This window comes from Ahaetulla prasina, chromosome 1, assembly GCF_028640845.1.
Source record: "Ahaetulla prasina isolate Xishuangbanna chromosome 1, ASM2864084v1, whole genome shotgun sequence".
Lineage (NCBI taxonomy): Eukaryota > Metazoa > Chordata > Lepidosauria > Squamata > Colubridae > Ahaetulla > Ahaetulla prasina.
Window position 1 is genome coordinate 375119766 of NC_080539.1, and position 27446 is coordinate 375147211.

The 27446-nt window shown below is 53.8% G+C and overlaps 1 protein-coding gene across 2 annotated transcripts; it reads left to right on the top strand.

Annotated features, from left to right (window-relative positions):
• Positions 1–1935: 1935 nt before the first annotated feature.
• On the top strand, positions 1936–27354 carry MAP1S (microtubule associated protein 1S). 2 transcript variants are annotated; one of them, XM_058163658.1, is made up of 7 exons: positions 1936–2152; positions 11748–11849; positions 19029–19111; positions 19746–19886; positions 20869–24028; positions 24544–24758; positions 25811–27354. In XM_058163658.1, the coding sequence occupies exons 1-7, from the start codon at positions 1960–1962 to the stop codon at positions 25964–25966; spliced, it is 4050 nt and encodes a 1349-aa protein (XP_058019641.1). In that variant the 5' UTR covers positions 1936–1959; the 3' UTR covers positions 25967–27354. The 2 variants fall into 2 exon arrangements, with proteins under 2 accessions (XP_058019641.1, XP_058019642.1); XM_058163659.1 differs by lacking the exon at positions 11748–11849.
• The last annotated feature ends 92 nt before the right edge of the window (positions 27355–27446 follow it).

The following is a 27446-nucleotide window of genomic DNA, read 5'->3' on the forward strand; positions in this document are numbered from 1 at the left end:
TTACAGGCAGAGGGGAGGCTGGTGTGTGTGTGGGGGGGGGGGGCAAGGTGGCACCTCCCTTCCATCCAAGGAGGAGGCCAGAGGGCCCAGCTAGCCTCTCTTGAAGGCATTCCCAACTTCTTCTGTTGAAGGCGTTGGCTTTATGTTTTGCTTGGGGGCGGGGCGGGCGATTCTTTTATCCACCGAAATGCACAGGCGCAGAGTGCTTTCTTTTCCATAAGAAAGTAGATGGGGAAGAACAGGCTCCAGCTCAACCCCTCCAAAACTGAGTGGCTGTGGGTTCCGGCGTCCCGGTACAGTCAGCTTACGCCATCGCTGACTGTTGGGGGGGGAAGTGTGCAACTTAGGCGTTCTCCTGGACGATCGGCTGTCTTTAGAAGAACACTTGACGGCTGTCGCCGGGGGAACATTTTATCAGGTTCACCTGATTCGCCAGTTGCGCCCCTTCCTTGATCGGGACTCCTTACGCACGGTCACTCACGCCCTCGTCACTTCCCGCCTGGACTATTGCAATGCTCTCTACATGGGGCTCCCCTTGAAGAGCACCAGGAGGCTCCAGCTAGTCCAGAATGCAGCCGCGCGGGTGATAGAGGGGGCACCGCATTGCTCCCATATAACACCCATCCTACGCGGCCTGCACTAGCTGCCAGTAGCCTTCCGGGTGCGATTCAAGGTGCTGGTTACCACCTTTAAAGCGCTCCATGGCTTAGGACCGGGGTATTTGCGAGACCGCCTTCTGCCACCGATTGCCTCCCAACGACCTGTGCGCTCCCACAGAGCGGGCCTCCTCAGGGTGCCGTCGACCAAACAATGTAGGTTGGCGGCACCCAGGGGGAGGGTCTTCTCTGTGGCGGCACCGGCCCTATGGAACGAGCTACCTCCGGGGTTACGCCAACTCCCCGACCTCCAGGCCTTCAAACGTGAACTGAAGACTTTATTATTTCACCGAGCGGGACTAGCCTAAGACATATTTTAGCGAAATTTTAATGGGTTTTAATCGGTCTTTGACCGTTTTAGTGATTCGGCCAGTAAATATTTGTTTTTAATTGTTTTTAAATATTGTTATTTATTATATTTATATTGTATTGGTGTGGGTATTTTAATATTGGCTGTAAACCGCCCTGAGTCCTCCAGGAGATGGTGCAGTATAGAAATATAATTATAAATAAATAAATAAATAAGCCTGGGAGAAAAAAGCTCTTTACATGGGCCCTCATTGCGTTTCCTGCAGAACAAGTGGCTCTCCTCTTCCTCCCCAACTGAGCCCCCTTTAGTTTGCTCAGAAAGGACACTCTGCACATGGCCAAGAACAACCTTTCTGCAAACGGTGTTTCCAGAGGGCACTTTCTTTTAAAAATCCCTCAGATGTTCTGGGGAAAACACTCTGCATGCTCAGAGAGAACAGGTCTCTCCACCCGGGCAGAGATTGAGAGGAGGGTCACAACCAAACTTTTGGCCCAACCTCAGGTCACAACCAAACTTTTGGCCCAGGGGAGCCAAGGCGGGGCAGGGAGATTTATTCCCTCAGCCTCAGGCAACCCTCCTGAAGATCCCACGGAGAAACTCTGCACATGCACAGAGGGCGCCCTCGGGTTCAGATCCCTCTTCGGGAGGGTGTTGCTGCTCCAGACTGCAAAAACCACCGCAGATGCGCGCCTACTTTCAGACTCCGCAGAAAACCCTCAGGAACATCAACGCTTCCATCCTTTTGCGCATTTCCTCCTGTCCCGCTGGGTCTGGCCGGCATCAGCAGGGCACTCTGCCCGCGCTCAGAGGCGCGGTTTCCCCCTCCAGCTCCTCCCCCGGCGCTTCCAACGGCGGCCCCCCGTGGCCACGCCCAGCCGCCCCTCTCGGTCGATGATTGGCGGGCTGCAGCGCAAGGGGCGGGGCCTGTGAGAGGGCGCTGGCGGGCCCGGCGGCTGGGCGTGGCTAACGGACGCCTCGGAGGCGCCAACCAAGATGGCGGCAGCTGTGGCGGCCGGAGGAGCCGGAGGCGGCGGCGTCCGGGGCAGCCTCTCCATGGCCCCCCTCGCGGCTGCTGCCTCCACGCCGCTGGCGCCGCCCTCGGAGCGCTTCTCGCTGGTGGTGGTCTTCGGCGCCGGGGGCGGCCGGCCGGGGCTGCGCAGGGCGGTGCTGGCGGCCGTCAGAGCGGGTGAGGGGGCGCCGGAAGTGGGGGCTGGGGCGGGGGGTTTGGAGTCGGTGCGCCCTTCCACTGCCGCCCCCCAGGGAAGCCGAAGGAGAAGCGGCGGCGGCGGCGGCCTCGGGGCGGAAGGGGAGCAGCGGGACCCCGCCCTCCTTGCAGGGGAGGAGCCAGAGGCCGGGCGGAGCGGCCCTGGGGGTCTTACGGGCGGGTAGTGGGAGCCCTGGCTTCTCCCAGGGTGGCCCTTCCTTCCTGGGCTGCGAGGGGTTGGGGCTTCTCGGGGTGGGGAGATTCCTCCACGAGGGCCTGGAACAAAGGGCCGAGCGGGGTGGGTGGGCGGAGGGCGAAACAAGCCCCCCCGCCTCTCTCCCGCCCTTGGGGCTACTGGGGGGGCCCTTCGCCTTCGTCCAAGGGGGACTTTGCAGGGGCTGGGAAAGGGGGGGGGCGTGGAGGGCTCCCTCCTCCCTTTGGAGGGGTTCTGGCGGAGCTGCGGGGTCATCTGAGGTGATGGTGGGGGGGCGGGGGCATCCCTTCTGCCCCCCCCCCCCAGGGGTGGCTTTCAGGAGGGGCCGCATGGAGGAGAAGCTGCAGCAGCGTCTTCAGGGGCAACTGAGGCTGGGATATTTCCAGAGGTTGTGAAAGCCTTTTGGTTTTATTTGCCATTTGGATACCCTGAGAATTGGGTGCCTTTCGCAGGTTTAAATAATAAACAGAAAAGAGCGCTGATTTCCTGAACTTCCCCACAGGATTTGGGGTCTGTCTCCCTGATAGTCCCCCATAGTTTGGCTGGAGGCAGAGGCCAGCCAGCATCTCCATGGATAGAAGGAGCCCTTTTGAGGGTGCAAAGGATGCTGGAGGACAGAGGAGAGGCCCGGCTAGGCTTCCTGCAAGGAAACGAGCTGGACACAGAGAATAAAGAGCAGTTGGTGCCTGAGGAAGTTGAGGTCAGAACTGCCTTTGCCATTCCTGGCCCTGCTGTGTGATCTCATCTCTGTGTGATCTGTGGATGTCACAACGCCTGGGTCCCCTGGAGGGGCAGAATGGAAAGGCTTGCGCTCCCTTGGGGCCTCCGTGCGCCCCTTTGAAAGGCCGCAGGAGTTGCCTTTCTTGGCCATTTGAGGTGCTGGAAAAGCAGTTGCTTTCTCTATTTTTTTTTTAAAGGAGAGCAAATTGTTGCAACCAGTATTTTTTGGGTGGGAAAAGGAGAGATCATGTGTTGCTCAGGACTTCTCAAAGAGAACGTCCTCTGAGTAATACGGGGCTCCCCCACTCCAATTTCCAGCTCTTGGGGCTGTCCTTGCTATTTGTTGGCTTTTCCATTTGTGGCAGCTCCACCGGTCCTCTTTGCTGCAATAATGGTGGGGAAGAGGGCAGCACCAGGGCCTTGGCCTTTGTTGGGATGGTGACTTGTCCTTGAAGCGGTGAGTCTACTTGGACCTTGTGCTGGCCTCCTGCTGGGGCTGCATAAAGAAGCCCTTTCCTCCAAGTGTCGCAGCCCAGCAGCAGAAAGGGGGATGATCCCAGCCAAGCAAAACCAAAATTAGTAGCTGGCGGTTCTTGGAGGAGAGCCTGGCAACACCTTTCCTTCTGGGATTGTTTTCAAGGTAGCAAATTGCTCCCAATTGCTGCTTTCCCTCCCCGAGGAGAGGGAGGTTCCCCCAAGCTGGAAGGCTGCTTTTGTTTTCCCGGTGCACCTGAGTCACCTTGGCAGGGTGCGAGCAGGCCAAGAGCCAGGGCCAGGTGCGCACCTGTTGGGATGAGCCTCTTCTGTGGAGGGGATGGGAGCCTTGCTTTCACCTTTTGCCAGGAAGACGCCACGGTTGTGGCTTCGGGTTCTTGTTTGGATTTGGACGGGCCTGGCTTTTCATTTGCTGAAGAAACAGGAGAATTTCTCACAGCGGAGGAAAAGGAATGGAAGATGGAAGACATGTGGTCTATTTGCTTTGCACAGGGTGGACTTTGTGCAAGTCCCTTGCAACTATTGTTAGAACCACCAATCCTTGAGCCTCTTCTGAAAAGGGCAGGCAGTGGGAGGGTGGGTGGGTGAAGTAGAAGGGAGGGCCAGTGGAAGCCCCTTGCGAAAGGGAAGAATCCCTGACTGAGGAGGCCAGCATTCCTCTCCCTTGAAAAGCATCTGGAGCCGGGGTGGCTACAAGGCTGCTGGGTTTGGGTTCCAGTTTTCAAGGCAACAGCTGCTCTTTGATCTCCGTCCTGGGCAGCTGCTCAGGCTGCCTTGGCGGCTAGGCTCCTAATCCCAAAAGCCCGTCTCTGTCGTCTCTGTCCGTCTGCTTTCTGGTTGGTTTTATTGATGCTGGCATCAATCTCTGTGGGAATAAAAAGTGGTTAAACTGCTGCTGGATGCCTCAGAGGAGCCTCCTCTCTCTTCGTTCAGAGATGCTCTTAAGGCCCTGATTGAGCTCCCGGGCACCATTCCTGCTCCTTCCTCCCTCTAGCTAAGCCAGGGCGGCTTCTTGAAGGGAGGGGTCCCAAAGCTGGTGGGACCTCTTGCAGTGGTGTGAATCGGGCAGGGAGGCCCTCTTGAAGAGCTCCTCTGTGGCAGATGCCCCAAGCAGGTTCCTCGGGGGCTGCATTTCTTTCCCAAAAGCAGCGGGCTCCTTGTGGGAAACAGGCGGCCTGGTTAATGGCATCGGTCTCAACTTGGAGGCCAGCATTGGGTGGACGTGTCAGCCATCTCTTGGCCTGTTACTTTGAATGCCTTTGGGCTCACCACCTCCATGCCCTGAGCCAGCCATTGTGGGACTGGCCCCGTAGTGGAGGAGAAGGCCCAGAGCCTCTTGACGGGTGGGATGTATTCTGCTGCATGGGGGCAGGCATAAGACCTCTAGGCAAGGAACCCTCTTTGGCCTTGGATAAGGAGGCCAGGCTCCCATGTGGAAAGTCCTTGGAAAGTAAGGCTGAGACGAAGGGGTCGGATTCTGCTCCCTTTGTGGAAGGCAGGGAAAGCGGCAGCCTCACCGGGGGAGCGAGCACCCTTGGCTCTGTCTGCCAAATACAGAGAACAGAGGCTCTGGTGACCCACAAAGAAGTACGCGAGGATGGTCATCGCTGGACCCCACGCAGGCCAAACAGAAGAGAAGGGATGCCCTCAGGAAAGGTCATTGTGGTTTCCGGGCACTTGTTCCTGGGTGCCAATAGCTGAATTCCTCCACAGGCTGCCAGGAGCTCATCAAGGAGATGGTTCTGCAAGGAAGCATGAGTTATATTCAGTAATCCTTGCCGGAGGAAACGAGGAAGGTGGCACTGCCTTGAAACTCAGGCTAGAAACTGGGAGACGGTGAGGTCTACTCCCACCTGAGGCACAAAGCTAGCTGGGTGACCTTGGCCCAGACAATCTCTCAGCTCCAGGAAGGAAGCAGTGGCAGAGCCCTTCAATCTTATCGAGAATACTGCCAGGACTAATCCAGGCAGTTGCCAGGAGACAAGGCTAACTGGACAGGACAAAACGCACAAGCAGACAAGAACCCACCATGGCAGTCCCAGGGAAGGAAGGGATCCAGTGCCTGAGCCGGTGAAGGTCGCTGTCCCCCAGGGCAGCCGGGAGGCCTGTCCTCGAATGCTTCCCTCTCCCAGTTTCTGGAGCTCCCGGTGGGTGTTTTCATCTGGAGCCTTGCAAGCCATGGTCTTGGTGGGCCAGCTCTCCTAAGCCGGGAGACTGCCCTGAGCAGCGAGCATTACGTAATTTGGAGATACAGAGCTAAGCTGCTCTATTCCTTCTCATCAAACTTGTTTTAGCAATTTCTCTCCAAGCCTTTTTTTTTTTTTTTAGGGCTACTGATTTGGGTTTATCGCTGAAATCCTTTCACTGTTTCCATAAAGGAGGTGAAAAGCAATCAGCCCTCTCTGTCCCTGGGCAACAGTTGCTTCTGCCTCTCCTATGTTCAAGCCTTTGTTCCACGTGTTTTCTATACATTAATGTGTAATCTGATCATGAGAAGTCTTGGCAACCTAGCCAGGAAAACTCAGATGACTCCCACAAGAACAGTGGGCCCATTCTCCCCAGCTCCTGTGGGCGCCCCCAAATACACAAGCACTGCAAGCTTCATCAAAGAGCCATGGTGGTGCAGTGGTTAGAGTGCAATACTGCAGGCTACTTCTGCTGACTGCCGGCTGCCTGCATTTTCAGCAGTTCAAATCTCATCAGGCTCAAGGTTGACTCAGCCTTCCATCCTTCTTCTGAGGTCGGTAAAATGAGGAGCCAGATTTTTGGGGGCAACAGGCTGACTCCATGAACTGCTCAGAGAGGGATGGAAAGCTCTGCGAAGTGTTATATAAGTCTAAGTGCTATTGCTATCATTCAGTTGAAAGGGTAGCAGGGACTCCAACATACAACATAGAGAAAGAAGTTGCAAAAGTTGGACATCTCATGGGGGTGGGGGAATATTTCTCAACTCCCCACCGCAATCCCTCCAGAAAACCAAAGACCTAAAAATAGAAGAAGATGAAATGATGGCTTCGTTCGATGTCACGGCACTCTTTACGTCTCTGGATTCAGAATTAGTGAAAGACTCCATGGCCGCAGCACCGCACAACACCCCTGAGGTGAGCAAATGTGTTAAGGCCGAAATCATGGCCCACATCGGCCTCCTGGCCTCTACGTTTCCTGGACAAGCGCACCCACAAATCGGGGGATGCCCCTGGGGTCACCACTCTCAGGACTCACAGCTGGGTCTGTAACGTATCCTCTGGAAACCATAGCGTTCCTTGGCACACAACCAGAAGCATGGGTGGGTAGACCACACCTTTGTCATAACAAGAAAGACAGGGAAGACCCATGAAACAGTCAACAACCTCTTCAAAGGAATAAAATTGACAGGAGAAGAAGAAAGTGAGACGCTGCCTTCCTGGATACCCTTTTCTGTAGAGGGAATAACGACAAACTAGAAACCCCAAGTTTATTGAAAAACAGCCCACAAGTTGTTTGGTTGTCAAAGTAACAACCGAACTTCCCAGGGCAGAAATGCACCACAGCAACCCAGAACACCAGAAAAAGGAAAGCATCCTAGACCGGGTCTATGACAATTTGCCGTGGCCAACTCACTGCAGGACAAGAGTTACACTAATATCAAAGAAATGGTGGAATAGAATCATTAAAGGATGCAAAAGGAGGGACAGAATGAAATGTGAATGGCAAAAGTTAAAATAATTTTTGTTTTAAATAATTAAATAGAATTGTTAAATTGTCCCGTAGCAAGTTTGTCCTGCAGCAGGCCATGCCAAGTTGTCCCGTTTTCTCCTAGACCAGCTAAATAAAAAAATGCCTGGGAATGTCTGGCAGCTTGGCATTCAGACAAATTAGCCATCAACAGACACACAGAGATAAGTCATGTTTACAGACCTTTGATGAGAAAATAAAAAAGCTAAGAAGGAAACAAAACGATGAGAACCTGTCCTCTCCCACATTCAGAGAAGCAGGGATTTCTACCAGACAAACAATCAAGCAGAAAACGACATAATCCAGGAGCTAAGATTCACAATGAGCCCAGATTCTTTTCTTAAAGGTGACAAAACGTTGCAACTTTCCTTCACCTCAGATTGGTAAACAAGTTCTCCAAATGCCTGGCTGTTACACATGAGGTTTGGCTTCAGAGGCAGAAGCTGGGGATAACGGCTGTGAATAATAGGGCTGCTTTATACACTACCCCAGTTCCAGGTGGTATTTACCTTGGGTTGAGTGCAGACTACAGGAAAAGCTAAACGATAAATGGGCTCCTTTTGTACAATGTATTCCGACAGCCTTGTTGAGAGGCAGGAGGCCATGTGGTGTTGCAGTAACGTCTTCCTGTTGTGTTGTCAACCTGCAGCTTTCTAAATATTCTATGGTCAACATGCAACCCTCGTTTGCTTTGCTTTGTGGATTAGGAGTTCGGCTGGGTTTAAAGATATGTTAGCACTAAAACGGACAGCTCTTTTTTAGCCTCTCCTAAGTCCAGTTTCTAATAATGCCATAAACTGAGCTTAAGCCAAATCTCCTCTGGATTTTGTTTTGTGTTTGTTTGCTGCGTAGGCAGGCCCCAGATCCTTTGTGGGCCCTGCTTTCTGGGTAGGCTGCTGGAGATTGGCTGTGGAGATTTGCAGAATTGCAGGCCCTTCTCACACGCCCCATTTCTGGGAAAGAAGACCCAGAAAGTCCTGCCTGGCACCTCCAGACTCGGCTGAACGATCGGGATGTTTTGCTAGGCTTCCGCCTGGGCTGTGGTCATGGTGGCTGCTGGATATCAAGGGGGCTCTTCCTTTGTCCGGCTTGACTGTGTTTGACCACCCCAGGATTTGGCCCTAATGGTGCCACTTACAGTGGTTTCATTCCACCTCAAGTCCAGAAGATGGTGCTTGGCCGACCAGTCCCGTCCGGAAGTGGCCTTGACGTGACTAATATATTTAAAGGCTACTAGCTTCAGGGGCTTGTCAGAGTAAAACACCCCCAAGCCTTGGAGTTGAAGAGGCCTAAGGAGCTGATTCCTCTCCCAGCTTGAATAAAGCTCCTCAGGCCTCCTTAACCCCAAGGCTTGGGGTGGTCAAGGAAGGACAAAGAGCCTCAGGGACACCTAAAGCCAGTTTTTATTTTTTATCTAATGAATTCACACCCCATTGTTTCATTCTGGCAAGCACCTGAAGCAGGGCTAAAGGCGCAGGGAGGCGGCAGTCAGTGGTCATCCTGGCAACCTCCAGCATCTCCTCCCAGGCTTGGCTTGGCTCACCTCGCCTCTGAGACAGGATTCGCCCCTTTGTCCTATTCTGGAATGACGTGGCTGGACTTGGGGGCTTCCGCTCCGATGGACACTTAGGGCAGCCCTGTCAGTGTTTCCACCCGCAGGACTGCAGTGCAGAATCGGGTCATGTGTTCTGCAGCACTAAGATTAGTTCCTCCACCCCCCCACACCCCAATCAGGCCACACGCCCTTCGTGCTTCCAGGCCTTCTCAAGCAAGCAGAAGATGGGTGGCCCTGAACGGGTGTCTGCCGGCTCACCTGCTTTTCGTATGTAGGGCTTTTCCTTCAGGGTGGCTCTGGATGCCAGGAGCTTGGTGCTCTCTGGGTAGACTGACCACGGTTATGCTGTGTTACGTTATCAAATCACACGGGCATTGGGCCTGGGGAAACTCCCATCCAAGTCCTAGACCATGAGTCTTTCCCATTGCGAGAGAGCCTGCAGTGAGTGGCTCCAGAACTGTCTGGGGGCTTCCCAGGGTCTGTGTTGCAACTTGGGGACGTCGGCTGCCTTTTCTGCACAGCTTTGGCTTTGGGAGAAGCTGATGTGCAGAGCAGAGGGGCTGGGCCTGCGCCCCCCCCCGCCCCCCCCGCCGCGGACACACGGCATCACATGCCCCGCCTGAACTTGCCAGAAATGTTCAAAACCTGACACATGGTTGAAAAGACTCATTTTGAATTGGAAAATTTAAAAAGCTTTAAAGAGATGTAGAATTCTCCCATTGGAAATAGAAAACAATATATCTGGCTTTCCTTTTCTCTTATTTTTTTCAAATTCTGAGAGGTGATACTTTTTCTGTTGGGCTGCAGCTCACAAGGAGAGTCTTTCTGGCCTCTTTGCAACTTCACACACAGGCAGCAAATGAAGAAAAAATGAAGAGCGGTGGCTGTGTTGGAGCAGGTTTTCTCCCTCGGAGAAATAGTTCCCTTTTTCTGCTCTGCTTCCTCTGTCCTGACTCCCAACAGGAAGCCAGAGTCAGAAACCAGTTCCGGGCTTTCCTCTCCTGTCCGGGGCATCTTACGCTGGCCTGAGAACAGAGGTTGAAACCTGTCTGGGATTTCGCCTCTGCACTTCCTCCATTCAAAAGAGGCCAAAGAAGCCTCAAGTGGCAGCCTCAGCAATATTGCAGGTAGCTACAGCCCCCTTCCCCTCCCCAGCTTTTAAATCATCCCCACCTAGGAGGTGAGAAGGCCCTTTGCTGGGCAGCTGGGTGGATCTCTCCTCGTCTTAGAAACCCTTTGCTTTTCATTGCAAGCGACATGAAACAATATCGAGATGGTTTCATCTGGAGGCCTTCTAGTCCAACCCAAGGCAAGAGCCGTACGCCATCCCAGTCAAGCGGTTGTCTGCTCTGAGGGCTTGTTTTCTTGCAGATGCTTTATTACCCAAACTAGGTTAATGTCATTGGTTGTCCGGTCTGTTTTTGAAAGCCTCCCGGGAGCCCATGCTGCGCTTGGTTCAGTGTGGAGTCTCTCAGCTCTTGATTTTTTGGACTTCATTCCAGAGCAGATGTCCAAATTTGCCCCAAAGTGTGGCTCTAGGGAAGCCTGTAGGACGGAGGAGAAGCCCCTAAGGATGCCCATGTGCTGGAGTTGCAAAGACTCTTATTTCTGGAGATCTGAACTGGTTTACTTCTTTTTTTTTATAAATTTGGCTGACTTTGGTTTTCCAAGTCACGCTAGATTTGAAGTAATCATAGCCATCGTCTTTGTTTAAAAGAATTGCAAGTATCCTATTTTTTAGGTTTCTTTTTTTTTTTGTGAAACATCAAAGAAGATACTCTAATGACTATGCAGCAAAAAAACCTGCATATGTTATGGTGATTAAACAGAATAAGCAAGAAAAAAAAAATAGCTCTTTAGTGTCATTATAAGATTCCAGTCCTGAAACTCACCATTATATCTGGCCTAAATCGACCCCATTGCTCTACTTATTTTAGAATATAAAGCAGCGTTGATAACCAACACATCCGATAGTTTTAACTCCAAAAGAATCATCCCATCTGCCAAAGCCCTTTGTAGCATCACAGGTTCTGTGCTGCTTCGACCTCTTCAACTGCTCCACCGTTTCTCGGTGTTAACATGCTCAGAGGTGAAGCCAAAAGAAGACCAAACTGTAGGAGATGAGAGAACCTTCCGATTTCTTGTGCGGGAAAAAGTCCTTGACTTACAGCCGTTCGTCTAGTGACTGTTCTCAGTTATAACAGCACTGAATAAATTGACTTACGACTGCTTTTCACACAGCCAGCCGTTGCAGCATTCCCACGGCATGTGATTCAAACTTGGACGCTTGGCAGCCGGCATGTATTTATGACAGATGCGGTGTCCCGGGGTTGTTGAGTCGAGACTGCCTGTGTATCCTGGTCCAGAGTTCCATAGAAAACGGGATCCTTGGTGTCTGCTCTTCTGCTCCCAGAGGGCCATGGAGACGCCTGGAGGGCCTTATATGGTCAGTGCAGGTTCCAGTTGTACAGGCTGCCAAGTGGCCCAGAAACAGCCAGAAACACAGCTTGCTCCTTGGTCTGATATGCCGGGCTTAGAATCCTGCCTGCCTGCCTGCCTGCCGGTGTTTGGGCTTCCTCTTCAGCTAACCTCATTTCTCTGAAATTGGGGATGGAGGGGGCGGGGCAAAGCCATCTGCCCAGCAGGGTTACGAAATACCTGACCCACCAAGGCCCCATTGGCCGCCTCCATCATTTCAGGGTGAGCTTGTGGGGAAGGGGAGGGCAGTGCCAGCCAGAGGGGCCTGGTGGGGTGCCTGCCTTGGGGCTGCAGCAATCTCCACAGATGCCCCCTTGGTCCCCAGCTTGGAGCATCAGGTGGGGAACACTTTGTGTGTTGCAGAGTGATTCTTAGGCATCTCTCTGATCTCTCTCTGGCAGGGATCCGTTCTTGGGATATCGACCTGACCACCTGCAACCTTGATCAGCAGCTCAAGCTCTTCGTCTCCCGCCACTCTGCAACTTTTTCAGATATAGTGAAAGGTAAGGAAATGGCTGAGCAGCTGCTCTCGTCTGGGCTCCCTGCCAAGCAGCCTTCAGGGCCCTGCCAGGATCGCCCTGACCGGGGAATGCAGAATAGTAGAGTTGGAGAGACCTTGGAGGTCTTCTAGTCCAACTCCCTGCTCAGCAGGAGCCTTATTCCATCCCAGACAAATGGCTGCCCAGTTTCTTCATAAAACACATAAAGAACAGTTGCTGGACCTGGGTTTGTCTAGTCTGAGGAAAAGAAGGACCAGGGGTGACATGATAGCAGTGTTCCAATATCTTGGGGCGGCCACAGAAAAAAGGGAGTCAAGCTATTCTCCAAAGCACCTGAGGGCAGGACAAGAAGGAAAGAAACAACTTAGAACTAAGAAGAAATTTCCTGACAGTGAGAACAATCAGTGGAACAACTTGCTTCCAGAAGTTGTGAATGCTCCAACACTGGAAGTTTTTAAGAAGCTGTTGGATAACCATTTGTCTGAAGTGGTGTAGGGTTTCCTGCCTAAGCAGGGGGTTGGGCTAGAAGACCTCCAAGGTCTCTTCCAACTCTGTTATTCTAAAAGCCTCCAGTGATCGAGCACCAATAACTTCTGGAGGGAAGCCGTTCCACCAGTTAATCATTCTCACTGTCAGGAAAGGGCAAGCTGGGTATGGGGCAGGGCTTGAAAACCTTAATCTGGACCATGTCTGGGGCCTTGTCCTTTCCGCCCTGGCATTGCCACCCCCCCCCCCGCCCCCTCAATCCTCTGGAAATGTATGTCTTCTTGAGTTTGGGTGTGTCCGAGCCAGCTGTCCGAAATGGTGTCCATCAGGGCGGGCAGAGATAGAAGGGGATATGCTGTAGCTGTTTCTCTAGCCCAGGGGTAGTCAACCTTTTTATACCTACTGCCCATTTTTGTATCTCTGTTAGTAGTAAAATTTTCTAACCGCCCACCGGTTCCACAGTAATGTGCCATGTATTGTCGTCTGTGCATGCCTCTCGCGCATCGTGGATTGGGGAGGGGCGCCGGCTACCAGCTCTGCTTGTCTGTTACAGCTGGGTGGTGTGGGGGGAGATCCGCTAGCTATTCTGGGACGAGGCTCTTTTGTTTGCGGTCGCAACATAGCGCCATTTAGTTTCACTTACGTAACGTGAACTAAACTTATACGCAGGCAATACAAATAGTATATTTTCAAAAATTTAAATTGTCACGGAATTTTATGAAAACCTAATGAAAATGTTTTTAAATAATGCTATGAATTTTTTTTAAAAAGTCAGTTAAATTAAAAAAAAGGAAAGTGCTTCAGCATCGGACAAAACCCCTACGGTCCACCATGAAAGCTGGAATGCCCACTAGTGGGCGGTAGGGATCAGGTTGACTACCACTGCTCTAGACTGTTTTTGTCTATGTCTTCATCTCTCTTTTAAAAATAAATATTGAAAAATTTAAAAAATAAACTTGAAATTCAGAAGAAAATTCAGAGAAAAAAAATGAAAGAAGGAGATAGAAAGGCAAGGAAAGAAAGATTAAAGAAAAGAGTAATAGTTAAGGTGACTTCCTGTTTCCATCACAACAATTCATCACAGGCAAACAATATTTCTCCTCTCCCCTTATAAGGTGGTCTGCATATATTTCTTTTTTTCTTATAGCCCACCCCTCATCCATTTGCAAAGCCAAACATCAATAATATCTGGTTGCTAGCAAAAAACCTGTAAAGGCCAAAACCCTTGAGTTATGCCTTGTTTTAACCCTGGCTAAGCCAGTCAGCTTTAAATTCCTTGCTTTTGCTTCTATCAGCCTGAGCCTTTGATCCATTTAGATGCTGTTTTGATCTTCCTTCCTTCCTTCCTTCCTTCCTTCCTTCCTTCCTTCCTTCCTTCCATTCATCTATCCATCTGTAAATCTTGGCTTGCCTTTTGTACTTCCACTTTATTCTCTAATCCAAATTTTTTTTTATAAACCTCCATAAGCTTGTTTTGTCTCTTCATTTGTAACATTCAAATGTTTCTTTCCAAACATTTTCTATGACAACTATCCTTTCTTCTTTTGTAAATAAAACATATTCATATAAGGAAACACTATTTTTGCCACTGTAGCTACACGTTTCTGTCCCCACTCTTCAAAAGTGCCTTGAATGAATTTCACCCATTACCCATCATTTAGAATAGAATAGAATAAAATAGACTAGACTAGACTAGACTAGACTAGAATAGAATAGAATAGAATAGAATAGAATAGAATAGAATAGAATAGAATAGAATAGAATAGAATAGAATTTTTTATTGGCCAAGTGTGATTGGACACACAAGGAATTTGTCTTGGTGCATAGGCTCTCAGTGTAAATAGAAAAAATATCTTCATCAAGGTACAACACTTACAACACTTAATGATAGTCATAGGCTACAAATAAGCAATCAGGAAACTGTCAGTATAAATCATAAGGATACAAGCAACAAAGTTACAGTTATACAGTCATAAGTGGAAAGAGATTGGTGATGGGAACGATGAGAAGATTAATAGTAGTGCAGATTCAGTAAATAGTTTGACAGTGTTGAGGGAATTATTTGTTTAGCAGAGTGATGGCCTTCGGGAAAAAACTGTTCTTGTGTCTAGTTGTTCTGGTGTGCAGTGCTCTATAGCGTCGTTTTGAGGGTAGGAGTTGAAACAAGTTTATGTCCAGGATGCGAGGGATCTGTAAATATTTTTACGGCCGTCTTCTTGATTCGTGCAGTATACAGGTCCTCAATGGAAGGCAAGTTGGTAGCAATTATTTTTTCTGCAGTTCTAATTATCCTCTGAAGTCTGTGTCTTTCTTGTTGGGTTGCAGAACCAAACCAGACAGTTATAGAGGTGCAGATGACACACTCAATAATTCCTCTGTAGAATTGGATCAGCAGCTCCTTGGGCAATTTGAGTTTTCTGAGTTGGCACAGAAAGAACATTCTTTGTTGTCCTTTTTTGATGACGTTATTGATGTTAGCTGTCCATTTTAGATCTTGCGATATGATAGAACCTAGAAATTTGAAGGTTTCTACTGTTGATACTGTGTTGTCTAGTATCGTGAGAGGTGGAAGTATGGAAGGGTTTCTCCTAAAGTCTACCACCATTTCTACGGTTTTGTGTGTGCCTGTAGAGGTAATTTTGAAGAATCCTTACTCTGCAGTTAAAAAATGAGAGGCAGATTTTCTTTTCTTTTCTTGCCTGAAGTCTTTAGTTGCCTTCAATGTCTAATTTCTGAAGTGCATTTATTTATTTATTAAATTTTGATGCCACCTCTTCTACAAGATGACTCTGGGTGGCTTTGTTCGAAAGGTTTGAATATCAATTCTTAAACTAAATGGTATTTGCACAAAGGTATTGTTTGTTAAATTAACTTCTCCTGTTGTGATCCAGACACGAGCAGGTAGCAACAAACACAGTCCTTAATGAAAATAAACTTTATTCGAGCAGCTGGGAATTGACCCATTCCCAACGTCGTGAAACTCAAAAGAAAGCAAAGGCTTCTTACAGAAAACTCTCATTATTTTCAACCTGGTCCAATTTAGATATTTGCCAAAGTCCTTTGCAGATAAGCGTCTTGAGTAGAGAATGGAGAACTGCCAAGGTCTTCTCGGAGAAACATCCAGAGCAGAGAATGGGACGAGCGCAGCTCCAACGTTGTTTTCCGGCAAACTGAGACACCGATGCTGGTCTCCTTTTAAACCTTATGGGAGGGGCCAATTATCTCTTGGCCCTACCCCCGAAGTGACCTCTCTGCTTGAGCTGCTCCTGCCTCTTGGCAGCTCTTCTCATTCAGGCATGAGGGACAGGCTTCCCCAGTTCTTCCTCCTCCTCCTCGCTACTCTCGGCCTCTGGAGGCTCTGGAGTCGGCACCTCACTCTCACTACTCTCAGGCCCTGGAGGCTCTGGAGTCCACACCCCATTTCTCGATGGCCCTGGCCTCGCCTCCGCCTCATCACTGTCTGATTCCGCCACCAACACCATCGGCTGCTGACGGACCACAACATTTCCCCAAAGCTTTTAGCAAATTTTTCTGGCCCCTTAGTGCATTGTTTTTCTTTCTTAAATTCTTTCTCAGTTTTTTTTCTTCTTTGTTTCTGTTTCTTAAAGTTATAGTTAACTTTATTTTTGTTTGAGACCAGAGGGAAACTCATCGGGGCTTTTCAAACTTCGCCTTTTGAAGATCTAGTTAAATAGGGGAATTCCAGAAGTGATTAGAAAGTGTGGATAGTGAACTCGGGGTCCTTTAAAAGACTCCGCCACAGTTGAGAGCATGAAGATTCCTTTCATTTTTCCGTGTTCAGATCTGTGGGAAACCCCTGTCCTGCTGCCTCATTGTGAGGAGCTGCCTTTGGGCACATAAGTGGTTGACCTCTTGTCCTCTCTTCACCCAGAGAGGTCCTGTAGGACAGGGCGACTCTCTGGCCTTTTGACGCTTGCTTTGGGCGTCTCCGCTCAATTGAAAATGGGCCAGTTTGCTATTCTGCACCTGGAAGTACCCAATGTTTTTGTATCACTGTGGCAAGAACACAGGGTGTCTATTTGTGCTTGCGAAATCTTTCAGCTGGTTCCCTCTGCCTGCCTCTTCTCTCCCTCCCTCCCTCCCTTCTTTCCTTCTAGCAAAGGATCCGGTTCCATCTCGGCCCAACCTGCCTTTCAAGGGGGCTGCGGAGAGGAAGGAGGGAGGGAGGTGGTGAAGGAAGAGCTCTCTTCCTCCTTCTCGGAATAACTGGCCCAGTTGTCCTGTGCTGGGGGGGTGGTCTGGCATTCTGTGTTGGGCACTTGCTGTACAGCTGTGGCTTGGATGGCGTTGCTTTCTCACTGTCCACATTGATACCTTTTGTGGGTTTGGACTGTTTTGGTTCTTGTTTAACAAGTTAGCTTTTTGCATCGTTGCTGTGTACCTCTTCTGTACCCCCCAATTCCGCCTAGGGTGCCCCTCTCTTCCCATCAGCCGACCTCTGAGTGCAGGGAGGAGGGCTTTCTACGTCATCTGGCTTCGTTTAGCCCCCCATGTTACCTGGGGAGAGCCTCGGCTTGTCTGCCCTGGGCCTGCTTGTCTCCCCGGCAGGGGCACCTGATCAGCAGAAAGGGGCCTGGAGTGGGTCCCATCTGTTCTCTGGACCTTCTTTATTTTGGACAGGCAACCGGGGTGGTGCTGGTGGAAGTGCCTATCAGCTCTTCTCTCCTGTCTTACCTGGGCCTTTGCCTCGCCCAGCAGCCAGATCACTTCCTCCTGGAGGCCGAGCATGCTTCCCAGAGCAGGAGCAACCTGGGTGGTGTGTCTGGGGCGCTGCACTGGGGTTGTGGGCTGGCCAGTGTGGCTGTCCTGTTTCCCTGGCTTTTTGTCCCTGCCATTGGCCCATGGGTTAGTCCCATGACTTCACCCTTTCACGGGTCGGGTCACGTTTGAACCCTCCTGGATCCGGCATCTCGAAGGCCTTCCTCAGACAGGGTTCCCCTCTCCTCCTGCCGCCTCTCCTGTCTCAGATCTGCTGCTCTCTGGAGGAGCAGCTGCCCATCTGGAAGGGAGGAAACCTTGGCTACAGCAGAAGGCCAGCGCAGCGCCTGGCAGCCTCTGTGTGATTAGGGGGCTCCTTTCCTTGGCTGTAGGGCCGGTAGCGTCTGCTTTCTCTGAATAGTCTCTAGGGGTCAGGCCAGTTTCCCCTGTCTTGTGAAAGCAGCCCTTCTCTGCCAGACCCACCTGGTGGCCCCTGTGGCCCAAACTAGCCTGGGCAGAGGGTGCAGACCGCAGACTAGACTCTGCTAGCAGAACAGTCGCTGCAGTGCAGGCTCCCCTCTGCTGGATGGCTGCAGAGTCTTGCAGATGGCTGCATTCACGGTCTTGAAATCGTGGCGTAGTCTGGCTTTGGCCTGGCAGTGGCCACGTGCTCGAAAGAGCAACTGAAGAATGGCTTCCTTGACTTAACCTCTGCCCCCCCCCCTCCCCCCGGGCATGGCTGGGTTTTGCCCGAGAAAGCAAACTTTTCTTTAACTGAGAAACAAAACTGCTCTGTTGAGAGCTTTTGGCCACTCCCTGGTCAGCTGCTTACATAGAACAGGCAGCTGTTCTTTCTGGGGCCTCCCTCCCTTTTTCCTTCCTTCCTTCCTTCCTTCCTTCCTTCCTTCCTTCCTTCCTTCCTTCCTTCCTTCCTTCCTTCCTTCCTTCCTTCCTTCCTTCCCTCCCTCCCTCCCTCCCTCCCCATAATACTCTGTTCTGAGTCTTTTGCTGATCAATTTCACTGGATGCTTGAATTCAAGTAACAGAATAATACTCACTTTCATAAATTTTTAGCATGTTCTTCTAGTTAACCAAACTGTGTTTTCAGACTTTCTGTCCTAGTAATACGCTCTGGATATCAGCAAGAGACCAAATGTTGTGTGATGAGCCAAGCAGTCGAAATTAAACTTCCCATCTGGGTTTGAAACAGGCCAGCTTGGCCATTCCAGAAGGGTTGTGAACTCAATACTGGAATGGTTATTTTGAGCTCCACAGACTCACAGAGTGACTGAAACAGTGCCCCCCCCCCCCCTTTCAACAATCGCATCAGAGACAAATGTGGAATGTTTTGTCATCCCCTTCCACTTGGAGCTATCTGGGAGGTGCCGGTCTCCTTTTGGGTCAGGGTCCTAGAGTCGGCCCCCTCCCCCGCAAGACTGTTAAGTACAAACATTCCTTGTTTAATGGCCACATTTGGGGCCAGCTACTTGGTCGCTGCTCTGGTGCCCTTTGTTGGTGGACTCTCAGAGTGCATCAGACTGGCTGCTGCTGCTTGGAAGTCCGATGCTGGGTGAACCTCTTTGAGCTGAATGTCAGGGTTCCAAGTAACACCCCCCAACGAAGAATAGAAGAGCCCCCCGCCCCCCTCTCTGTCTCCCTGCCTCTCCCTCCAAGCTGCTTTGCAGTTTCCCAGCCATCCCTTTCCCGTATCCTTGCAGGCTGGGGACCTTCTGTCCCTCTGGAGCTTGGCGCTCTACTCTGTGCCCTGAGCTTTTCTGAGGCTTTCTGGGTTCCTCCTTGGCAGCTGCCCAGGCGGCCTCTCCCTCTTAGGACGGCTCATCCAACCAAGAATAAATCTTTCTGGGGGGGGGAGTGTCTTTGTGCTGCGGGGGGACTCTCCTGGGCCAGGGGAAGACTGGGGTTCTGCCTCGCCTCCTCCCTGCCTTTCAAGCCCCTGCCTTCTGTCCTCCTCTGCAGGTCAGCGTGCCCTCCACCATCGTGGCGATGTGCTGGAAACCTTAGTGTTGCTGAACCCTTCAGACAAATCCATCTGTGATGAGGTGAGCAGCAGAGCAAAGTCTTCCTGGGGCAGAGCTCAGGCTGGAGGGCCATCGGACCCAGAGCTGCCGCTTCGTTGTGGTGGTCCCCATCTCGGCAGAGGGTTTGAGATGGAGGGCGGGGCGTGAAAGGAGGTCTGAGCAATTCAGGAGGGCTCTGCGGCTGCCGAAAGAGAAGCAGGAAAACTCCCCAGAAGGGGCTTTGGGGAGGACCACCCGCACGGCCTCCCTCGGGCCATTTCCCCAGTCTCGTCTTGGACAAAAGCTGCTCTCGCTCTCTTCCCAGGCACTTGGTGCCTCTAGCCTGGCAGAGGGGGATGAGAAGGATGGGACCCACCCTCCCCACAGCCTGGCCCCTCTAGGCGTGAGGAGCCTTGCAACTCCCCTCCCTCCTGGCAAGGCTGGCGCCCCCCCCACTATGGACGGAGGGCACCTCATTCAGCCCAGACCACGGAATTGGGCCAGTAAATTACGTGGCCAAAGCCAAGCCCTGCCAAGGTCTCGCTGGAGCCTCTTTTTGATGAACGGCTGCCAGGAAGAGCCAGGCTGCTCTGGTTGAGGCCTGTGCTTCAGGGCTATGGAGGGAGGGGGCTTCTCCGCTTGCCCCATTTCCCCTTTCCTTTCTCTCCCCCTGCAGCTCCGTAACCTGATCACCGACCCTTCGCGCCACAAGCTGCTGATCTTTGCCGGGCCCTGCATTGAGGAGACGGGGGAGCTGGTGCTGCAGATGGGCTCCTTCTCCTTGCGAGACTTCATCCAGGTCTTTGCAGACAAAGAGGTGCGGCTCGGCCTCACCCGGGTGCTGAATGGGGCAGCCAGGAGGGCAGGGAGGGATTTGGCTGGTTCCCGAGCAGTGGGGCTGGTGGGGAAGGCATGCTGGGCCAGGGAAGGCAGTGGATGATGGGCGCGTGCTGCTTAGCACCTCAATATGTTATCTCTTGGATGAAAATGCAAAGCAAAGCAAACGGAACCCGCAGATGGCACCAAGGGCCTGGGGCAGCTAAGGAGACGAGAAGCAGAGTTTAAAATGGGCCATTTTAAACTAAAAGAATAAATGTTGGCAAAAAACAAAGATGCAGTTCTTGGTTTAGAGAGCAGAAATCCAATTTGGAAGTGCAGGGTGGGGCCCAGATCCCTGGCCGGGTCACAGGACTTGTGGAAATACCCACTGACTGCAGGCTCGCTCTCAGCTTCTTCTGCAAAGACACATGGCCCACATTCGACTCTAGCAGCAAAAATGCAGCTTCCAAATAATGAGAAGTGAGGCTTCCAGCTGACAACCCTTAAGGATCGCATAGTCCCACATTTTAAAGAAGTTTTGGACAAGCTGGGAAGCACTTAGAAATGGGCAATACAGAAGATCGGGAAGATTGAGGCAAAGCCCCCTGAAGTCCGATGGGGCTGTTTAGCCTCAAGAAGAGAAAATGGGGGGTGGGGGTGTATCACCTCCACCCTCTTCTCCCCAGGCGGCCTGGTGCCACGAGGTCCCAGAGTACCTGCCCCAAACCACCACCCTGTGTCCCAAAGCAGAACAGAGCACCCCAAAATGAGTGTAGGGTTGAAGTGGGGGGGAGGGGGGAGAACCAGGCTCCATTGGCTCTTGAGCTGTAAATGCAATCTTGGGTTTTCCTCCCTTCACGCGTTGTGTGAGGAAGAGGCACCCCACAAATTGGCGCCGTTCAGAGAAAGGCCTCTTTGTGGAGGGGTTTTAAACTCCCTTCCCCCCCTGACTCCCCCTCCTCCTCCTCCTCCTCTTCCAGGTTGGGGAGCTGCTCAGCTCAGCCGACCCCTCTGCCAAAGCCAGCTTGACCGTGATCTGCCCAGACTTTGGGGAATGGAAAGACCCCCGCCTCAGCCAGCACAACCTCTTGGACTTCATAGACCTGCACTTCAACCCCAGCTGTGTGCTGCCCCAGATGGAGGGGCTGCAGGAGTTCATGGAGTACCTTTCGGAGTCCCTGGAGCCCCTGTCCCCCTTTGACCTCCTGGAGCCCCCTAGCACAGTTGGCTTCCTGAAGCTCTCCAAGCCCTGCTGCTATATCTTTCCTGGGGGGCGAGGCGACTCGGCCTTCTTCGCAGTCAACGGCTTCAACCTCCTGGTGAACGGGGGATCCAACCCTCGGTCCTCCTTCTGGAAACTGGTGCGTCACCTGGACCGTATCGATTCCATCTTGGTGACCCACGTGGGGACCGACAGTCTGCCTGGAGTGAACAGCCTGCTTCAGCGGAAGCTGGCCGAAACGGAGGAGGACCCTTCCTCCCAGAGCTCCCAGGTGGATGACTGGGTGAAGAACCTCATCTCGCCAGAGCTGGGGGTGGTCTTCCTCAACGCCTCGGAGAAGCTGAAAGACATCGAAGGGGATTCCGGCGTCTTGAAGAGCTGCGACGAGGCCAGCCTGACTCTGCAGTACCTGCACAAACTGGGCATTCGGCCCAAGCCGCTTTCCCGGGAAGCCACTCCCAGGACAGAGCCCACCATCCTCTTTCAGAAGATGGGCGTGGGGCGCCTGGAGATGTATGTGCTGCACCCGGTGAAGGGCAGCCGGGAGCTGGAGTTCCTGATGCAGCAGTGGTGTGGGAACGGCCACCCCAAGGGGCTGGAGCTGCCCCTACAGTGCCTGACCTCCATCTGCGCTCTCCTCATCTGGCACCCGGTGAGCCCCACTGAAAAAATCGTCCGGGTCTTGTTCCCAGGCTGCACTCCCCAGGCCAGGATCTTAGAAGGGCTGGAGAAGGTCAAACATTTGGAGTTCCTCAAGCACCCTGTGGTCACTCAGAAGGACATGGACTCTCTCTCCATCTCCCAAGCCAGGCACAAGAGGGCAGAGAGTCAGGAGAGCCTCAAGTCCAGCTCTCGGCTCAGCCTGACCGAATCCAAGGAGAGGAAGGAGCCAAAGCTCCAGCCCAGGGCGCCCAGCGAGGCCTCCAAGGGCAGCTTTGAGGAGGAAAAGGCCAGGGGGGCCCAGCTGAAGAAGGAGCCCTCGGCGGAGAAGAGCAGGCAGGATGCGAGGCCCAAGCAGCTGAAGGAGAAGTCGGGGGCCAAGAAAGAGGGGAAGAAGGTGCTGCCAAAGGAAGAGGCTCCTCAGGAGAAGGAGGTAGCCAGGAAAGAGGGGAGGCTGCCCAGGAGGGAGACAGCCAAGCGAGAGGAGACCAAGAAGGAGGGGAAGCTGGAGGACAAGGCAGCCAAGCTGCCCACAAGAGAGCTGCGGAGAATGCCAAGCGCAGAGGTGAAAAGGCCGCCCACCAAAGTGGGCACTTTCAAAAAGACGATTCCTGCTCCAAAAAAGGAGCTGGAGAGGCCAAAGAGCAAGTTGCTGAAGGAGACCCCTGGGAAGCCCTCGAGTGGCACCAAAGGTGGCCTCTCGGAGGGGTCTAAGCCCCCCTCCTCATCCTCAGAGAAGGACATGCAGGAGAAACTGCGTGGGGGCTCCCGCCAGGCAGGGATGGCAGGGCAGGGGTCAGATCAGCCCGTTGACCTGGCCGAGAGCCAGCTGAGGCCTTCCCTGCTACGCAGCGTGGACTGCCAAAGAAACGGCCTGGAGCCCGCCCAGAATGGCTTGGGCCCAGAGAGCCCTCAGCCTTTCCGGCATCTGGAAGCTGGCTCGCCTTTGAAATGGATTGGGCCCCCCTCCCCGCTGGTCAAGACTCCCAAGAGCGATCAGAGCATCAACCTGGAACTGTCCCCGACTGACCTTCAACCCCAGCTCAATCACTGCCCGGACACGGAGGATGCCGGCGGCAGCTCTGAAGAAAAGACCCTGGAGATGATGTCCCCCGCCAGCGCAGGGCGCACGCCTTCCCACCACTCCCCCATGGAGGACGTGGCCATGGAGGAGGAGCCCGTGGCCCTCGGCAATCCCTGGAGGCCCGATGGCACTGTCCCTGGTCCCCGAGCCTCGCACGACAACTCTAGCTCTTCCCAGGAGAAGCCCCCCAGCTGCCTCTCCCCGAGCCTCTTTCGGGACGACCTCCACGATGTCTCCCCCACACTCACCACCACCCCCTCGCTGCCGGCTGAAGTGGGCTCCCCCCACTCCACCGAGGTAGACGAATCGCTCTCGATCTCCTTTGAGCAGCTCCTGCCGCCCGTGAGTGAATTCCCCCAGGAGGAAGGAGAAGGCATGCAGGTCGGGGGGCTCACCCCAGACCCCGAGCCTGCATTAGGGAAGAGCGGGATGTCCCTGCCCATCCTCTCCTGTCACCCCCAGCGCCTGGATGGTCAGGTCCTGCCCAGATCCGGCCGGCGGTCGGATTCCCCCCATGACGTGGATCTCTGCCTGGTGTCCCCTTGTGAGTTTGAGCACCCCAAGTCAGACAGGTCCCCCTCGGCCAACTTCAGCCCCCGGGACATGTCCAACAGCAGTGACTTCTCCCAGGAACTGGCTAAGCCCCCATTGCACAGGAAGGGGCCTCGAGCCCGCCGATCCCACCCTCTGCTGGACGAGACCCCGCCAACGTCCTTCAGCGAATCGCTCCCCACCCTCTCTGACTCGGATGCCCCGCCTGCCATGGAAGAGTGCCCTTCTCTTACAGCTGACGGTGGACTGGACTCGGACGATGACCCGGAGAGCCTAGCCCAGGCCCGTGACCCGCTCCCAGCCGTCCTGAAAGACCCCTGCCCTCTCCCTGCCCAGCCGGGCATCTGCATGGTGGACCCCGAGAGAGAAGGGGCCGCCAAAGCCAAGCGAGCCTCATCGCGGGGGGCTTCGGCCCCTCCCAAAGCAGATGCCCTCAAAGCCGCTGCTCCCAATGCCCGGCCAAAGCCTTCCTCGGCCAGCGTGGGGGAGAGAGCCCGGCTGCCGGTCCCTGGCAGAAGCGACCCCCCAAACTCTCGTGCTAGCGGGGACAACCGGCTGGCCTTCGTCCAACGGAGCGCAAATGCCCGGCCTCTCCCGGGGGGAGGAAGAGCCACCCCAGCAGGTAAGTGTTGCCCTTCCCGACTCAGAGTAGGTGCCCAACGACAGCCCTGCCAGGTAGGCAGGCCAGGAATCTGGGGGGCTCAGACTGCTTTTCCGCCGAGAGCCCCTTTGAGAACCGAATTGTGCCCTGCCCTTTGTGAATTAGGAGGCGCCTGATCTGTTTCGGCCATTTCCCGTTGGCCTTGGCCTTAGGCTCCCCTCCTCGCTTAGGACCTGGAGCTGGACCCCGCAGTCTTGTCCAGGGCCATTTCTCTAGGCTTTGGCCTTTCTTTTGGTTTTCACGACCGGTCGGCTGAGGCCGGGCATTGCTTGCTTACTCGCCTGCTGTGAAGGCTTTTGAGTAACCCCCTTTTGGGGGTTATCCCTACAGCTGCTCAGAGGGGAGGGAAGTCAATGGCCCAAAGTCGGGGGGGGGGTCCCAGGTGGGGGGTCTGAGGCTCAGCTGGGGGCATTTGTGGCATCCCCGGTGCTTGGACCTTTGCTCCCCATCCGCCTCGTCCTCTTCTTCCTCTGCAGGGGCCCGTCCCAGCCTGCCACGCTGCCCAGTGTACCTGGAGCTGGCCTACCTGCCGGGCTCGGCCAGCGCCCAGAAGGTGGACGAGGACTTCTTCCGCTGCGTCCGCTCCCAGTGCTACGTCATCAGCGGGGAGGACCACCTGAAGGAGAGCGTCCTGCGGGGCATCCTGGATGCCCTGCTCTTGGGGAAGCAGCAGTGGGCCCACGACACCCAGGTAGGGTCCGGGAGGGAGCTTCTCTGCCGCCTGCATGGGGCCTAAGCTGGCACACCTGCTGCCCGAGGATTGTGAGGGGCGCAGGCTGAGGAGGGTCTTGATCCCTGCCGAGAGCCCCCGCCCCTAGTTCCCACAGCCGTGAGGAGGGGGGAGGGGACTGAGTTCAGGCCTGAACCGTTTCCTCCTCCTTTTAATCCCTTGCCCTGGTCCTGCAGACTCTCTCGCTCTCCTGTGGGATATCGGAAGGGGCTGGCCTTTCCCTCTTCTGCAGACTGAATGTCCCAAGGCCCTCCACCTCTATGGCCGTCCTTGGCACCTGGTTCCCTCGGCCCATCTTCCCTCTGAGTGGGGTTCTCAGAAGGGAACAAGGACGTCAAATGGGGCTCTGACCGAGGCAGCCCAGAGCCCAGACTGGGTCCTCCTCGTAATAGACCTTTGGGGCCCAGCTGGTGGTCATCCAAGAGACCCGGATCCCTTCCCCCTATCCAAAGTCAGAGCTGCATGTTTCCCCCTGTTGAATTCCTGCCCTGGGTAGTTGTGGGGAGACACTCCAGTGTTCAATCACTGGGATTTAGAAGACACCCCCACCCTAAACTCCAGAAGACTCTGATCTCACAGAAGACCCAATAATTTGTCTCCTCCCCAAAGGGAAACTGGGAAGAGGAGGGCTCTGGTGACAAAGGAGGAGAGCTGGGCTGGAGGAGGGGGAGGGGGTGAAGTGACCGTCTGGTCCCTGCCCTCCATTCTGAGGCTTTCAAGCCACCTGGGGTCAGATTAGGAAGCAGCTGTCCGCTGAGCTGTGGTCCTCCATTTCTGCCCAAGCTGAGCGTTGTTAAAGGGAACCCGTGCAGAGAGGAGGGGTCCTCTGCGGGGGACTCTGGCAGTTCAGAAGAGGAGGAGGGGGCATCCAGCCTTTCCCGCTGGGTCTCCCAGTGGCCAGGATGGGCCCCCTTCCCGTCCGAGCGCCCTAACGGGAACGGGTGCAGGACAAGCGGGGCCTGGGCCCTCGAGGGGTGAAAAGTAAAGCCTCTTCCTCTCTGCCCCCTGCTCAGGTGACCCTCATCCCGACCTTCGACTCGCTGGTCATGCACGAGTGGTACACGGAGACGCTGGAGCGGCAGCAGGAGCTGGGCGTGACTGTCCTGGGCAGTAACAGCACCGTGGCCATGCAGGACGAGACCTTCCCTGCCTGCAAAGTGGAGTTCTGAGCAGGACTGGAACTGAGGCCGGGGGGTGGGTGGGGTGGGGAGCCCTGGGGAGGCTCCTGCTCCCCCCCACCTTGATGAGCCGGCTGATGCAGGAAGAGTCACTTCCTTCCAAAGCTGTGCTTCATGCCAAAAGAGCCCTCTGCCTTCTGGGGGGGACGGGGGCCCCAGTGGAGAATTGCATCCCCCCCTCCCCATTTGTCTGGTTTGTTTGCATGTTCACCACCACAGCTTCTCTCCAGCCCAGGGAGGTGGAGGGGGCCCAGGAGAGGCCCGGCTGTGGCTCCCACCCGTGGCATGGTTGGGGGGCTGCTTCTCCTCTTTCCCCACCCACCCCTCTGATGTGGGTCTAGGTGTCTCCCCGCCTGGAGCAGCCCACCCTTTGTCTCTGGGAAGAGTCCCGTTGTTCATGCAGCTGGACAGCACAGGGTCCAGTGAGAGCATCTTGTACTGGCCCCTCCTGCCCCCCCTCCCCCCGGTTCCCATTGGCTCTGCCTCCCTATTCGCAGAGAGCTGTGGAGTGGCAGGTGATCCTTTCGGGCCTCCCCAGGGGAGAAGAGAATGCGATTTGGGGGGGGGGGCTCCAGCCCTCCTGAAGTTTGCAGAGGAGTGGCTTTGCATCTGGCTCTTTCCTGGGGAGGCTGGGGGCAGGGTGTCAAACATTCCCAGCTGATCCCCCCCCCCTTCAGCCGCCCACTTCAGACTTCTACCTCTTTTATGTTCAAAACCTTGGAGGGTTGGGCAGTTTTTCTGGAGACTTCAGCCACAAAGGCCCAAATCCAGGCCATGGCGCCTCCTCCGGGGCCTTTCTGCAGCTCTGGAAAGACCACCCCCCCTCCTTTTAACGTTTGAAGGAAACTTGGGGAAAATAAACCCCTTGCAATGTGACACTAAATCTTTCATTTTTCTAAGGAAGGAAATGTGGTTTTTTTATGCGTTTTATATTTTTTTTCTAAAAAACCCCACCCAAACTGTTAGCATATGGAAGGTTTATAATTTATAGGCTGGCCTCCTGTGTGGGAGGTTGGGTGGGCCTGCCCTTTGCTTGTCTCCCCCCCACCCCATATTCCCTTCTGCGTCTGGGGTCAGCCCTGTCTTTTGTATCAGCATGATGTGTGTCTAGAAGTATTTTGGGGAGGGGGAATGTTTCCACCACCTTTGTATGAAAGCCTGGCAGATGAGGGCGGGGGAAGGAGGGCTGGCTGGCTGGCCACCTGGGGGTCCCCCTCTCCCTGGCCTCAGCTGACCTCTCCCAGCTGTAGGGAAAAAAGGATGTGGTTGTTGTAGCCATTACAGTTAACCCCGTGATACACAAATGTTATGTGTGTACACACACAAATGCACACCTGTGTTGAATTCTATTAAACCATTAAAAGAAGTACATAGCTCAACATGTCTCGTGAATCTCTGTGCCCCTTCAGGCACTGCCAAGCCACCAAGTCCCACGGCTTCTCTGGAGGGAAGTCTGGGCTTACGGCCCTCC

What these genes read in the sequence shown, in the direction of transcription:
- MAP1S (XM_058163658.1), top strand. Translation starts at nt 1,960, where the DNA reads ATGGCGGCAGCTGTGGCGGCCGGAGGAGCCGGAGGCGGCGGCGTCCGG. An exon ending in GCTGGCGGCCGTCAGAGCGG is followed by an intron (nt 2,153 to 11,747) that starts GTGAGGGGGCGC and finishes TCTCTCTGGCAG; the next exon opens with GGATCCGTTCTTGGGATATC. An exon ending in ACAAATCCATCTGTGATGAG is followed by an intron (nt 19,112 to 19,745) that starts GTGAGCAGCAGA and finishes CTCCCCCTGCAG; the next exon opens with CTCCGTAACCTGATCACCGA.